General features: G+C 47.2%; 1 protein-coding gene across 1 annotated transcript in view; it reads right to left on the bottom strand.

Moving 5' to 3' along the window:
* KIF5C (kinesin family member 5C) overlaps positions 1 to 10,156 on the bottom strand; it is a 63,286-nt gene extending 53,130 nt beyond the window's left edge. The window contains exon 1 of the mRNA XM_056496443.1: positions 9,921 to 10,156. Within this exon, the coding sequence (XP_056352418.1) occupies positions 9,921 to 10,046 (126 nt within the window). The 5' untranslated portion in view covers positions 10,047 to 10,156. The remainder of the gene's footprint in view (positions 1 to 9,920) is intronic.
* Positions 10,157 to 13,331: the final 3,175 nt, after the last annotated feature.

Below are 13,331 nucleotides of genomic sequence, written 5' to 3'. Positions count from 1 at the left end.
AAAAACAAAAAAACAAACCCCAGCAATGGGCTCCAGGTCCCAAGCACTGCAGGTGCCTCTCCCCAGCACAGGATGGTTTATTCTGAATTTATTCTGAATTCCCACCTCCACCAGCAGCTCTCAGAGTTCTCTGGCCTTGCAGAGAACCCCAAAAAATGACTTTGTCAAAATCAGCCTGGGGTGTGCAGCTCCCACAGCCCCAAAATCTGCAATATCTGGAATTGAGAGCTCCAGAGCTGTGTCAGATCAAAGTGAGGAGCAGTTCCACTCCACACACAGGGAGATGATGCTGAGCTCTGGGAAGTCAAACCCAGTTTTCCCAGCTCCACACAAACTTTGCATCCCAAACAGCCCAAATCCCAAATCCAGCTCTGCTGAGGAGAAGGGATGAACAGGAGCAATAATCCATTTATCCAGCCCTGCTCTTGGTGAACAGCACAGGGATTTAGCAGGAAACATAATAAAAATTGGATCATTTTATTGAAAAAAAATGAGTATCCCAAATTAACTGATTCACTCTGACCCATTCTGGCTCAACCCCATTTTCCCCCAGCTCCTCACAGCATCCCCACCTTCCTCCTGCACAGAAATTAAATTTTTTTTTGGTTGAAGTTTATGGCTAAGCTTACTCCACAACACTCAGAAAATCTGAGCTGCACACAAAGCAAGTCACAAAGAGAATAAATCCTCCATCACCACCACAAACAAACATTTTTTTTCTCCAGGAAAATATTTTCTCCACGTGCTCCTCTGTAGTGAGATTAATTCTGCTTTTAAGATTTGCTTTTGCAGCCCTGAACTGTTTTGCTTTGAAGCTGAATTGTGAAAGATGCCATGAAGTGAGAAATAACTGAGCCAAGTGACAGCTTTCAACTGGGTATTTATGGGTGACCCAGAAATTGGGGAAAAATAGAAAATAAAGCATAGGGAGAGGTCCTGAGAGGAGAAAAACATGCAAAATGTAAATAAAAAAAGAGAGAGAGGGGGGAATAAAAGAAAAGGAGTGAGGATAGAAATGTAAAATAAAAGGAGATTGGGGGGAAAAGAGAGAAGTAGAAAGGAAAGACAAGGAGATGAGACATGAACAAAAATCCAGAGATTCCAGCTGCAGAAAAATTCAACTTTTGGTATGAGCCTGGCTAAAAATAATCCCTAACCCAGTTACCCCAACCCAGGGAATGATCTCCTGCTCAGGGGGGGAATAATTCAGCAGCCAGGACGATCAGTGTGACTTTGAAATTCAACTTTCACCCCTCAGAACTGGAGATTTTCAGCTCAGGGGCTGCCAAAACCTATTTTGCTGACTGGAAAATGCTGCCATAGCAACAAAATCTCAGCAAATTCGGGAATATTTTGTGCTGTAAAAAAGGTGTTGAGGGCCTTGGGGTCATTTAAGATGGAACAAAATGAGGTTTTGGTATCAAATCCTCCTGCTGGAAGAACCAGCCCAGTTTTTCAAGGTTGGAGTCAGGAGAGATTTTTACACCAGGAGCATCTCCTGTCCATCATCACAGCCAGGGAGTGGAAAAGGAATCATCCCAGCAGAGAGAAAAAACAAATCACTTTTAGCAAAGGCTGCTATTAAATATTTAACTTTTTGTCTCATTTCTCATGGGGGGGAAAAAAAATCCCACATTCTTGGTGTCAATGAGATTTCAATTGACATTTTCTGAAGCTGTCCTGTGACAAATTAGTGATATTTTAATGGGAATCTGATGGCATTTCCCATAAAGAGCCAAAATCCAAAAATATAGAATGTATCTATATAGAATATATTGAATATATCTAAATAAATGGAAATGGATGAACAAAACCAGGAATCCATCACTAATCCCACACCTGTGACTCCAAACCTTTAAGGCTTTCAAGGATTCTATTCTGGATAATTTTTTGCTGCTGTGTTTGCTTTGTTTTGCCAGGATTATTTAAATATGCAACATTTTCACACTCCAAACCAAATAAATTTGAATTAAGAGATTTTCCCAGTTCCATTTTCCCAGCTGTGCCTTCCAAGGGAGCAGGAAAAACAAACATTGCCAAATCCAAAGTGCCAAACCATTCCTGAGCAACTCCAAATCCCTTTTCTGCCTCCACACCTGGCTTTTAAAAGGTTGCAGCAGCACCAAACCAAGCAAAAAGGGAAAAATAAAGAGTATTTGGTGAGTTTAAGATAAAACATGACAAGCTCAAAGAACAAAACCTGACACAAGAACATCCCTGTAGATGTTAAAAAAAATACAACAAACCACAAACTGCCTAGGAGGGATTTTGGAGGAAAAGATTCACACCAGATTCCAAAAACATTTTTGAATTTAACTGAACCAGGCAGAATTTAACCAGAAATGCCTCAGACAGTGCCAAGCCATGGAAATGGGATCATGTGGGGTTTTTAGGAATATCCAGCAGCAGCTGGAGACATCTTAAACAGCACAGAACAAGGAATTTTGGAAGGAAACAAATCCCAAGGGAGTAATTTTCATGACAGCAGGAAGGATAATACCAGGAGTGTTAAAACCATCAAGAAAAAACAAAATGAAATCATCTTTCCTCCCAAACCTGCTTCCTCACAGAAACTCCTACAGAGAAAAACAAATCAATATTAAAGTGGCATTGCATCCTTAATTTTTTTTTTGTTTTTTTTTTGCTTGGTTTTTTTTTTTTTTTTTGTTTTAACAATTTTTATTCTCCTGGCACAGTTTGAAACCCTGAGCACAGAGGGGGAGGTTTGCCCTGGGGAAAAGTCCTCTCCAGTGGAGCACACAGATAACCCCAAATAATTCCAAATATTCCCAAATCTCACTGCACCAAGCTCAGCAAACACTTGCCAAAACAAATCCAAGCCCCAGTGGTTGAATGGTGAATTCCAGGGGAAGGAAAAGGACTGGGACTACCCAGAAATGATGTTCAAAAAATGTTTAAACCTTCTGATCCCAAAAAAAAGGCAACACAGAGTGGCTTGAAATTCAATTTTCCTGTGGTTTGACAATTGAGCTTGTTGAAACCCATCACCTGTGCTTTAAGTTTTAAAGGTTTAAATAAAAATCTGTGTTTTTGCAGGATGGTTCAGAGAAGGATGCCCAGGGAAAGTTGGGAAAAGAGAAATACAAGATGCCCTGAGAAACACAAGGGGGAATTGCCTTGGTGAGGAAATTGCTTTTTATTGTGAATAAATCACCTTTCCAGCAGCACCAGCAATAAATAGAAGCTGTTTTCACACCTGAGTTCTCACCACTCTTTCAGAAAACAGAAAAGCAAACACAGGAGTGGCTTCATCCATAAAACACACATTGATCCGTGCTGGGTGATCTGCCCCAGCCCAGCAGTGAGAGAGCAGGAATCCCCATCCTGGGAGGGCAGGAATTCCCATCCTGGGAGAGCAGGAATCCCCATCCTGGGAGAGCAGGAATCCCCATCCTGGGAGAGCAGGAATTCCCATCCTGGGAGAGCAGGAATTCCCATCCTGGGAGGGCAGGAATTCCCATCCTGGGAGAGCAGGAATCCCCATCCTGGGAGAGCAGGAATCCCCATCCTGGGAGAGCAGGAATCCCCATCCTGGGAGGGCAGGAATCCCCATCCTGGGAGAGCAGGAATCCCCATCCTGGGAGGGCAGGAATTCCCATCCTGGGAGAGCAGGAATTCCCATCCTGGGAGAGCAGGAATCCCCATCCTGGGAGAGCAGGAATCCCCATCCTGGGAGGGCAGGAATCCCCATCCTGGGAGGGCAGGAATCCCCATCCTGGGAGGGCAGGAATCCCCATCCTGGGAGAGCAGGAATTCCCATCCTGGGAGAGCAGGAATTCCCATCCTGGGAGGGCAGGAATTCCCATCCTGGGAGGGCAGGAATTCCCATCCTGGGAGGGCAGGAATCCCCATCCTGGGAGGGCAGGAATTCCCATCCTGGGAGGGCAGGAATTCCCATTCCAGCAGGAAAGGCAGAGCAGAATCAAACAAACCCCCCCAAAATCAGGCTGTGCCCACAGGACCTGGCAAGAATGACAAGCAGCCCAAGATTTTGTTTTGGAATTTGTTGGGAATTATCCCTGTCTCACAAAACTGGGGCAATTCCAACAGAATCCCAGTTCAGGAGCTGGACTGGCTGCTCCTCATCCCAATGGTTCTGGGATTGGACAAAGTAGGAAGGGAGAAAATTTGGAGAAATCCTTATCAGCACAGATTTTTTTCCACTGATATTATGGCAGAGCAACTTTGCACATTTGCTTCATGGGAGTCTCCTTGTGACAATAAATAAATTTATTTCTTATAATCAGCTCCAGAACAGTTCCCTTCTTCACCAGCACGCTGCAAAAACAGAACCAAACCCCTCCTCAGTCACCCCTGATTGAAATCTTCCACACAAGCTGCTGAAAATGAGCCTGGAGCAGAGGAATTATTTAAATATCAAACTTGGGATCCACAGGGGAAAGGAAAGAGAGAGGAAAGGAAAGAGAAAGGAAAGAGAAAGGAAAGAGAAAGGAAAGGAAAGGAAAGGAAAGGAAAGGAAAGGAAAGGAAAGGAAAGGAAAGGAAAGGAAAGGAAAGGAAAGGAAAGGAAAGGAAAGGAAAGGAAAGGAAAGGAAAGGAAAGGAAAGGAAAGGAAAGGAAAGGAAAGGAAAGGAAAGGAAAGGAAAGGAAAGGAAAGGAAAGGAAAGGAAAGGAAAGGAAAGGAAAGGAAAGGAAAGGAAAGGAAAGGATCTACCCACAAGACATTAAAAAAGTACTTATAGCATAAAATAAAAATAAAAATTAAAAAAAAAAAAAAGAAAACAGAACCTCAACCCTGCTCAGGCAGGAATTTTTTGTTTTCCTTTCTGTCACAGAATACTGTGAGCTGGAAGGGACCCACAAGGATGATGCAGCTGCCAGCCCTGCGCTGGAGTCCCTGCCATGGAATGTGACACTGCAGAGGATCAGCTGATGGCTCTGCCTGCCCCCAGGCACTTCGGTTATTTACGGGCGATTTTTCACGGCTGAGACAGCACAACCTCCCTGGGGTGAGTGAGCCAGTCCTGGATCCTCCCCCTGAGCTCTCCTGGATTTTTCCCTGGGATGGGCACAGAGAGGGGAGCTGGGCTCTGCAGGGCTCAGCAGCTCCTGCTAAGCTGGGCTTTACAAACCTGGGCTTTGCAAATCCCCCCCAGCACCACAAGCAGCTGACAGCCACAATGAAGAGCCTGATATCCCTTCTGGGAGCAGCAGCAGCTTCCCAAGCTGCCTTTGGGATGTTCTGCTTCCTAACACGTTGGAAAATATTAGGATTTGACAGGAAGGTCTCACAAATATGTATAACAAAAAAAAAAAAAAAAAAAAAAAAAAAATTAAATGTAAATTTGAAGAAGGAATAAAAATAATAACAAGAAAAAAAAAGAATTGCTGAGCCAGTTTTGCTGAATAACTAAGAAGGCCAAAAGTGTGTTAGTGTGTGAGTTGAAAGGGGTTTTTATGGCTCAGAGCAAAAACAAAAAAATGTTTTTACCAAGCAAAAAAATTTTTCACAGGCAAACAAAAATGCTGATGTTGCAAGTAGAAAAACAGATGTCAAAATTTTCCACTGGGGAAAAAACTTAGAAACAACTTCTAGCTTAAACTGGCACATATTAATTTTTTGTGATTAAAAATAGTAACATGAATATGGCAATGTTAGTGGTGGTGATAATCTATAGGTAATAATAAAAGTATTGATTGTCATGTTTTAAAATGCTCTGCAATGAAAAGTAAATAATTAATTGGAACCAGAACTGGAGTTGGCTTCAGGTGACACCTGTGGGCTGGGCTCTGCCACCCACAACCTGTGAATTGCTGCATCAATTAAATACTAAAAACAGAATTTCAAATAATAAATAAATAGCTGTATCATTTAAATATGATAAACAGCATTTTCAAATAATAAAGAAATTGCTGTATCATTTAAACACAATAAACAGCATTTAAAATAATTATAAATAAATTGCTGTATCATTTAGATACAATAAACAGCATTTTAAATAGTTAATAAATAAATAGCTGTATCATTTAAATATGATAAACAGCATTTTCAAGTAATAAAGAAATTGCTGTATTATTTAAATACAACAAGCAGCATTTCAAATAATTAATAAATAAATTGCTGCTCATGTAGATACAACAAAGAGCATTTAAAGAGCCATCTGCACCCCTGATTTCAGCTCTCACACTGACAGGAGGTGTTTGCCTGAACACCCCCCTGGACCAGCCCAGCTCAAAGGAAGTGGCTGCTCCACAGCTGGGAGAAAAAGGAGGTGAGGACATGAAACCACCAGGGAATTGTGGAATTGTTCAGGGCTGGCTGGAGGGATAAAGCTGAGCACAAACCCCAAGCAGGGATTACCCTGGAGGAACAGGACACGCCCCAGCTCCCAGAAAAACCATTTTCAGGTGTGGGAGGCACCACATCCATCAGTCACCTGGGCTGCAGAGGGAGAGGATGGAGCTGCAGCTTGGAGAGCCAAGCACAGAAATTCCCTGGATTCATCCCCTGCTCAGAGGATTTTTGTGTTTTAAACCTGTTGGCTGAATTGAAATACAAAAAATTTTGGGGTTTAGCCCACTTTAAGCAAAGGGAAATTCAAGGTATAAAGGTTTACACCACTGGAGATGAACAGCAAATAAACACAAACCCCAAAACCAGGGTCAGATCCCAAATCCCAAGAATCCATCAGGACACTGCCCTGGGGCAGCTCTGACCCCACAGCCCAGCCCAGCCTAAGCAAACTCAGCCTAAGTGTTAAACTTTCCCTCCTTGCTGCTCCTTCCCACAAATATCAAGTCATGATCTGTAATTTTATTTTATTTTTTTTTTTTTTGCCCAAGGCCCCAGGGAAGTGTAACAGGAGATGACAGTGGGAAATTCAGGGAGAAAACCTTCTCCCTGTGTTTATTGGGAAGAAATAAATTTATTCAGACTTACTAGGCTGAAAAAAATAACATAAAGTTCCCCTTAAATAGTCCCTTAAATATTTTATTTTTTTTTTCTTTGAGGGGAATTAGTTTGGTTTTTAAAATTTTAACAGAACTCTTTCCAAAGCAGGGATCAAAAATAAAAGCTGCATTGCAGGGTTTTCAAATGCTATAGTAAAACAAAACAAAAAATTAAAAAGTGATTGGTCCTGGTTTATTTTTGCTTTTGAAGACTTAAATCTTGTTTTTCCTAGAAGGAACTTCTCTGGTGGTGCCTTTCCACAAATCAGGATTCCTTCCCCTAGCCAGGCATTATTTGTTGGAGCAAAGCAGCCACTCCAAAGCAATGAAATAATAAAAATAATAAAAACCCAGCAGCTCTTCCCAGTCCTGCTGCAGTGGGATCCACAGCAGAGCTCAGGGCTGCAAATAGAGGACAAAGAAAAGATTTTTGTGTTCCCTTCCACTCAAACTCCAGCTCTTCCCACACAGCTCCAGCTGATGGCTCCTCCTTGGAAATCAGGAGATGGATTTGGGGACATATTGCATTAGCTGAGCTGATTAAAATCCTAAATAATTACAATTTTTGCCTTAGGAAGGGAAAAGCAAACTCTAAGCTTTAAGATTTTCAAGATAATAAATAACCCACCAACCTGAATATCTATGTAAAATAAATATCAATATAAATAAATACATGCACTTTCCTTGTTTCTATTTTTTTTTTTTTTTTTTTTTTACTTCCATGGTAGTAAATTACCAGTTGCTGTTATTTTTTCCCTTTTTTTACCCTCATGAAAGGAATTATCTCCTGCCTGCAAGACACAAAAACCTTTTCCAAAGCATCACAGTTACTGTTTTTCCCAGACAACAGACACTTTATAGACAAAGCCACATTATGAGGGGGAAAAGAGAATTCCAAACTCCAATTCTCCTCACAACACAGCACTGTAAAGGATTTACAGGAGATGTATTTTAATCTGCTTTTAATATGTCTGGGGGTTTATTTATTTAGGGGGGAGGGGAACTTGCTGACATTTGTTTCTTGAACATCCAGTGGCACAGATACATTTTCCCTCTCGATGTTTGCCGGCCAAATCCAACCCTCTGCTGCCGACCAAGATTGATTAAATCAACCAATTTGATTATTCTATTGTTAACAGGCTGCTGGGGGTGCTACAGCTTTAACCTTCACAGAAACACAATTAATTTGGCAGGACAGAGGGTGTTTCATATTTAAAATAATAATGACAACAAGCTGTTCATGCTCATAATTCACCTATTTTTTTTTTCCTCGCAGTTATTCTGTAACTTTCACCAGCAAAGTTTCTGCTGAGCTCGAGGTTTTGGTGAGAATTTTAACAAATGGTGCAAGGGGTTGTGCTGATAATAAATTTCAGAGTCTCTTCACCACCACGCAGCACAGAACATGTTATTGCTGACCAGAATATGCGCCAGATGTCACGGTACAGTGAAATAAAGCGCTACAACCAGGCTGGCTGGACACTAAACCGAAAATCTGCCCCCGAACCCCGCCCAAAGCGGCACCGGGGGGTTCTGAGCGCTCCGGGGGGTGCTGGGTGGGAAGGAGCCGCATCCCGACCCTTTGTTCCCATTAAACCCCCGGAGCAGCCGAGCCCCAGCGGGCAGCGAGGCCGATTTGCAGGGTTTGGGTTCGTTTGGTTCCTTTTGAAAATAATAAACCCCAAAGTTGGGTCACATCCCGCAGCGCTGCTCAGCGCGGGGCCGCTCTGCTGGGCTGCCGGGGATGGGGATCGGGAATGGGGGATCGGGAATGGGGATCCGGGAATGGGGGATCGGGAATGGGGGATCGGGAATGGGGGATCGGGAATGGGGGACAGGGAATGGGGATCGGGAATGGGGGATCGGGAATGGGGGATCGGGAATGGGGGATCGGGAATGGGGGATCGGGAATGGGGATCAGGGAATGGGGGATCGGGAATGGGGATCCGGGGATGGGGATCAGGGAATGGGGATCGGGGGATGGGGGATCGGGGATGGGGATCAGGGATGTGGATCTGGGAAGGGGGACGTGGGAATGGGGATGTGGGAATGGGGATGTGGGAATGGGGATTCGGGGATGGGGATGTGGGAATGGGGATCCGGGATGGGGGACCAGGGATGTGGATCTGGGAATGGGGATGTGGGAATGGGGATTCGGGGATGGGGATGTGGGAATGGGGATCCGGGAATGAGGATCCAGGGATGGGGGATCGGGAATGGGGACCAGGGATGTGGATATGGGGATGGAAATGTGGGGATGGGGATCGGGGAATGGGGATTCGGGGGTGGGGATGTGGGAATGGGGATCCGGGATGGGGATCCAGAAATAGGGATCCAGGGATGGGGATCTGGGACGGGGATTCGGGGATGGGGATCCTAGAATGTGAATGCGGGGATGGAGATCCCGGGGTGCGGCTCCCGGGGATGGAGACCCCGGGACGCGGATCCGGTGATGGAGATCCCGGGATGCGGATCCGGGGATGCGGATCCGGTGATGGAGATCCCGGGATGCGGATATCCCGGGATAACTCCGTGCCGGCGCTGCCGCAGGGGCGCGGCGGAGGCGCGGGCGGCCGCCCCAGCCGAGCATGCCCAGTCCCCGGCATGACATCAGCGCCCGAGCCCGCGGCTCCCCCGCGCCCCCCGGGTCCCCCCAGACCCCCGGCACCCCCGGCCACCCCCGGGCCCCTCTCCGGGTGGGGTGGGGGCGGCCCGGGCGGGGGGTTCGGGCAGCGCCGCCGCCTCCATCCCGCTCCGGGAACAATGGAGGGGACGGGGGGGACAACGGGGAGGGATGGGGGGGGACAGCGAGGAGGGATGGGGGGGACAGCGGGGAGGGATGCTCGCCCCGACAGGAGGGATGCTCGCCCCGACAGGAGGGATGCTCGCCCGGAGAGGAAGGATGCTCGCCCCGAGAAGAAGGATGCTCGCCCCGAGAAGAAGGATGCTCGCCCCACCCGCGCGGGATGCGGGATGCCGCAGACTCACCCCGATGACCACGGTCTCGTCGCCCTTGAATTTGGGGATGAATTTGTCGCCCCGCAGGATCTCGGCCTCGTTGAGGGGCCGGAAGCGGCACATCACCTTGATGCTGCACTCGGCGGGGTCCGCCATGGCGGCGGCGGGCCCGGGGCGAGCGCGGCAGGTGCGGGAGCGGCGGCGGGGCCGGGGCCGCGGGCGGGCGGGGCGCGGAGCCCGAGCAGCCGCTCACAGCCCGCCGGCACGCCCCGCACCGGCCCCGACCAGCCCCGGACCGGCCCCGATCGGGCGCGGCTGCGCGGGGCCTCCCCCCGCAGAATTAACCGGAGATGCGCTGGGAGGGACCCCGAGCATCCCCCGGTGCCTCCCCCCGCAGCATTAACGAGAGATGTGCTGGGAGGGACCCCGAGCATCCCCCGGTGCCTCCCCCCGCAGCATCAGCCAGGGATGCGCTGGGAGGGACCCCGAGCATCCTCCGGTGCCTCCCCCCGCAGCATCAGCCAGGGATGCGCTGGGAGGGACCCCGAGCATCCTCCGGTGCCTCCCCCCGCAGAATTAACGAGAGATGCGCTGGGAGGGACCCCGAGCATCCCCCGGTGCCTCCCCCCGCAGAATTAACGAGAGATGCGCTGGGAGGGACCCCGAGCATCCTCCGGTGCCTCCCCCCGCAGAATTAACGAGAGATGCGCTGGGAGGGACCCCGAGCATCCCCCGGTGCCGCCCGTCCCGCACTTTGTCCAGCCTGCAACATTCGCAGGGACCCAGGGGCAGCCGCAGCTTCCCAGGGCCTCCCCACCCGCACAGGGATGAATTTGTTCCATCTATCTAAACTAAATCTCCCCAGGTCCGTCTCCAGCTTTTTCCATAGCTGGAAGCCCGCTAAGGGCTCTCTGCACGACCTCCCCCAGCATCCCCAGCCTGTCTCCACAGGGAAGCTGCTCTAGTTTCCATATCAGCTTTGTGGTGACTCTCTGGATTAGCCTCTCTCAAATCTCCCCTTGGCACCTTTCTCCCTTTGACACAACTGGATCTATAACCAGGTTAAAGGATTTTTTTTTTTTTTTCCTGGAATATCACTCCATGCCTCGTTCCTGCGAGGAAAATCAGCAGCAATGGTGCCCCTGGGTGGCTCTTTGACCTTGCTCAATTTACAAGAAGTTTTGTCACGATGGTGAATCAGCATCTGGGAAAAGCAGTGTCTGGAGCCTGCTCCTCCTCTCCAGGGGTGCTGTCCTCGTCCTCCTTTCCATACTTGCTAAAATCACCTGCAACTCTCCCTCCTGTCTCATTTATTTCCCTGCATTCACATGATTTGAAACAATCTGAAACACCACAGGAACTCTCCTCCTCCTCCTCCTCCATCAGTTTCTCCTACAAGAATCTCCTTCTTTAAGAAGAATCCAAACATCCATGATGTCTTCTGGATTTCTTCAAGTTGCAGACATGGCCCAGGCTCCTGCAAATCCTGGTCCTGGTTTCCTCCAGAGTTTTATTGCATTGCCCTCAGCTGTACAATGAAGATGAGGGTGGACAATCCTGCAGCACTTTGATGGAAATCTCCCTTTCTTCCAGTCACTACCTGAGGCAACAAAGCCTCTCACACCCTTCTTAAAAGCAATTCCATGGGGAAGAATTAGCAATGTGCAGCATGTGATAAGTCATTATTATATAATGGGATTTATTCCCCTGGATTACCAATTATCCCTTTTATTTCTCTTATGTTTCAAGATTTTACCCTGAATAGCAAATTTGTTAGTCATGACAAGGGGCTTAGTCATAAAAGACAAGACTTTGGATGAATTAATCCTTATTTTCCTCCATTATAGAGAGCTCATTTTGGAGTGAGATAAGCAAAACTCGATTTTTCTATTAAAGCAGGTATAATCTGCCATCAGGAAGAATGCAGAGAGCCATCTTTTCTCAGCAGTGTTGTCACAAACAATGTGACATTGTCTGGAGTGCAGACAATACTGAATTGTCACCAGCTGCTGCTATTTTTTACTACTTATTACTACTAAGCAGCCTGGTAGGAACACGAATTTTCAGGCAGATTTGGGAGTGATCAGCACCTCCAGGCTGGGCTGGGTGCCTGAAGGTGGGATGGACAATTTGGTGGGAACCTGCTTTGTAAAAACATGAAAACACAGAAAAACAGAGCTTAAATACTTTATTATTTTCACCTTCATTCATTTCTTTCACCTCTCAAACCATGTCATTTTTCAGCTGTACACTTACAAGAAATCCACTTAGATATACATTTTTCTGAGTTTACTTATTCCTGAACATTTGGAAATTGCCTTCCTGCCAGCACCACAAAAACAAAACCACTTTCCCACTCTCAGTTTAGCTCACCCTGTCAGATCAGATATGATTTGACAACAAGTCAAGAAATTCCCCAGCTGAACCAACCTCAGTTCATAAACACCTCGAGATACCAGAACAACGAATAGGGATAATAAAGGAATAACAAATCCTCTTCTTGAGAACCGGGATCATAAAGAAATGACAAAATTCCATTTATCTGCAGGAGAGCCACCAGCACAGCCAAGGTGTGGAGCCTGCAGGAAATCAAGGAGGGGACAAAGGTGACAGCAGCATTTCCATGGCTTCCTTTCACAGCTTCTGGGCTGCAGGAAGGGGCTGTGGGGCTGCAGGAAGAGGCAGCAAGGTTGAATTTCTGCTGTGCTGAACAATTCCGTGCAAGGAGCAGAGCAGGCGCTGCCAGGGGCGGGAGGTGACAGCAGTTAATGCTCGTCCCATTGATCCCGCGGCTCAGCAGTGGCCAGAGGCAGGAATTTGATATCTTTGTGTCATCAGCGCTCAGATGTGGCTCAGGGGAAAGGGGTGCTAAAGGATTTCTCCCAGGAGGGACCCAAAGGGTGGGATGCTCACGACAAAAGGCAGTTTTAAATGTCACCCGTAGTTATGTCCCACTGACACCAGCAGACGCTGAGAGCAGAGCATAAAAGGGTTTAGCAGGAATAAAAACAAATAAAGGCAGGCTGGAGAATTGGCAAAAATGAGTTGGGAAGTGCTGAGGAGGCAGCCAGGAGGAACTGAGGGTCAGAAATTATCTGATCTGCATCCCCAGGGATCATCAAAGGCACAGAGACACATCCACAGCCAGAGGGACTGGGCTATGGAAACATTTGGCCAGGTGGAGAAATAATTCCACAGCAAAAAGAACAGGATCTGCACCACTGACACTCCCAGGATGGTTATCCCAGACCCAACATCTCCTTGGAACAGACAGGGGAGGATTTTTTTGGGATCAGGAGCACAGGGGTTCCTTTCTCAGAAGTCTGGATGTGGAAATGGAGCACTGGCACTCCAAAAATACTCCATGAGAAAGTGCTTGGGCTGTGCTGGCAGGAATTGTTTCTCATTTGCAAGACACTTCAATATATGCTTACTTTAAAA

The sequence above is a fragment of the Oenanthe melanoleuca genome, chromosome 7 (assembly GCF_029582105.1).
Source record: "Oenanthe melanoleuca isolate GR-GAL-2019-014 chromosome 7, OMel1.0, whole genome shotgun sequence".
In the NCBI taxonomy this organism is placed as follows: Eukaryota; Metazoa; Chordata; class Aves; order Passeriformes; family Muscicapidae; genus Oenanthe; species Oenanthe melanoleuca.
Note: the sequence above shows the minus strand (reverse complement) of the source record. Positions and strands in the feature narration are given on the sequence as shown.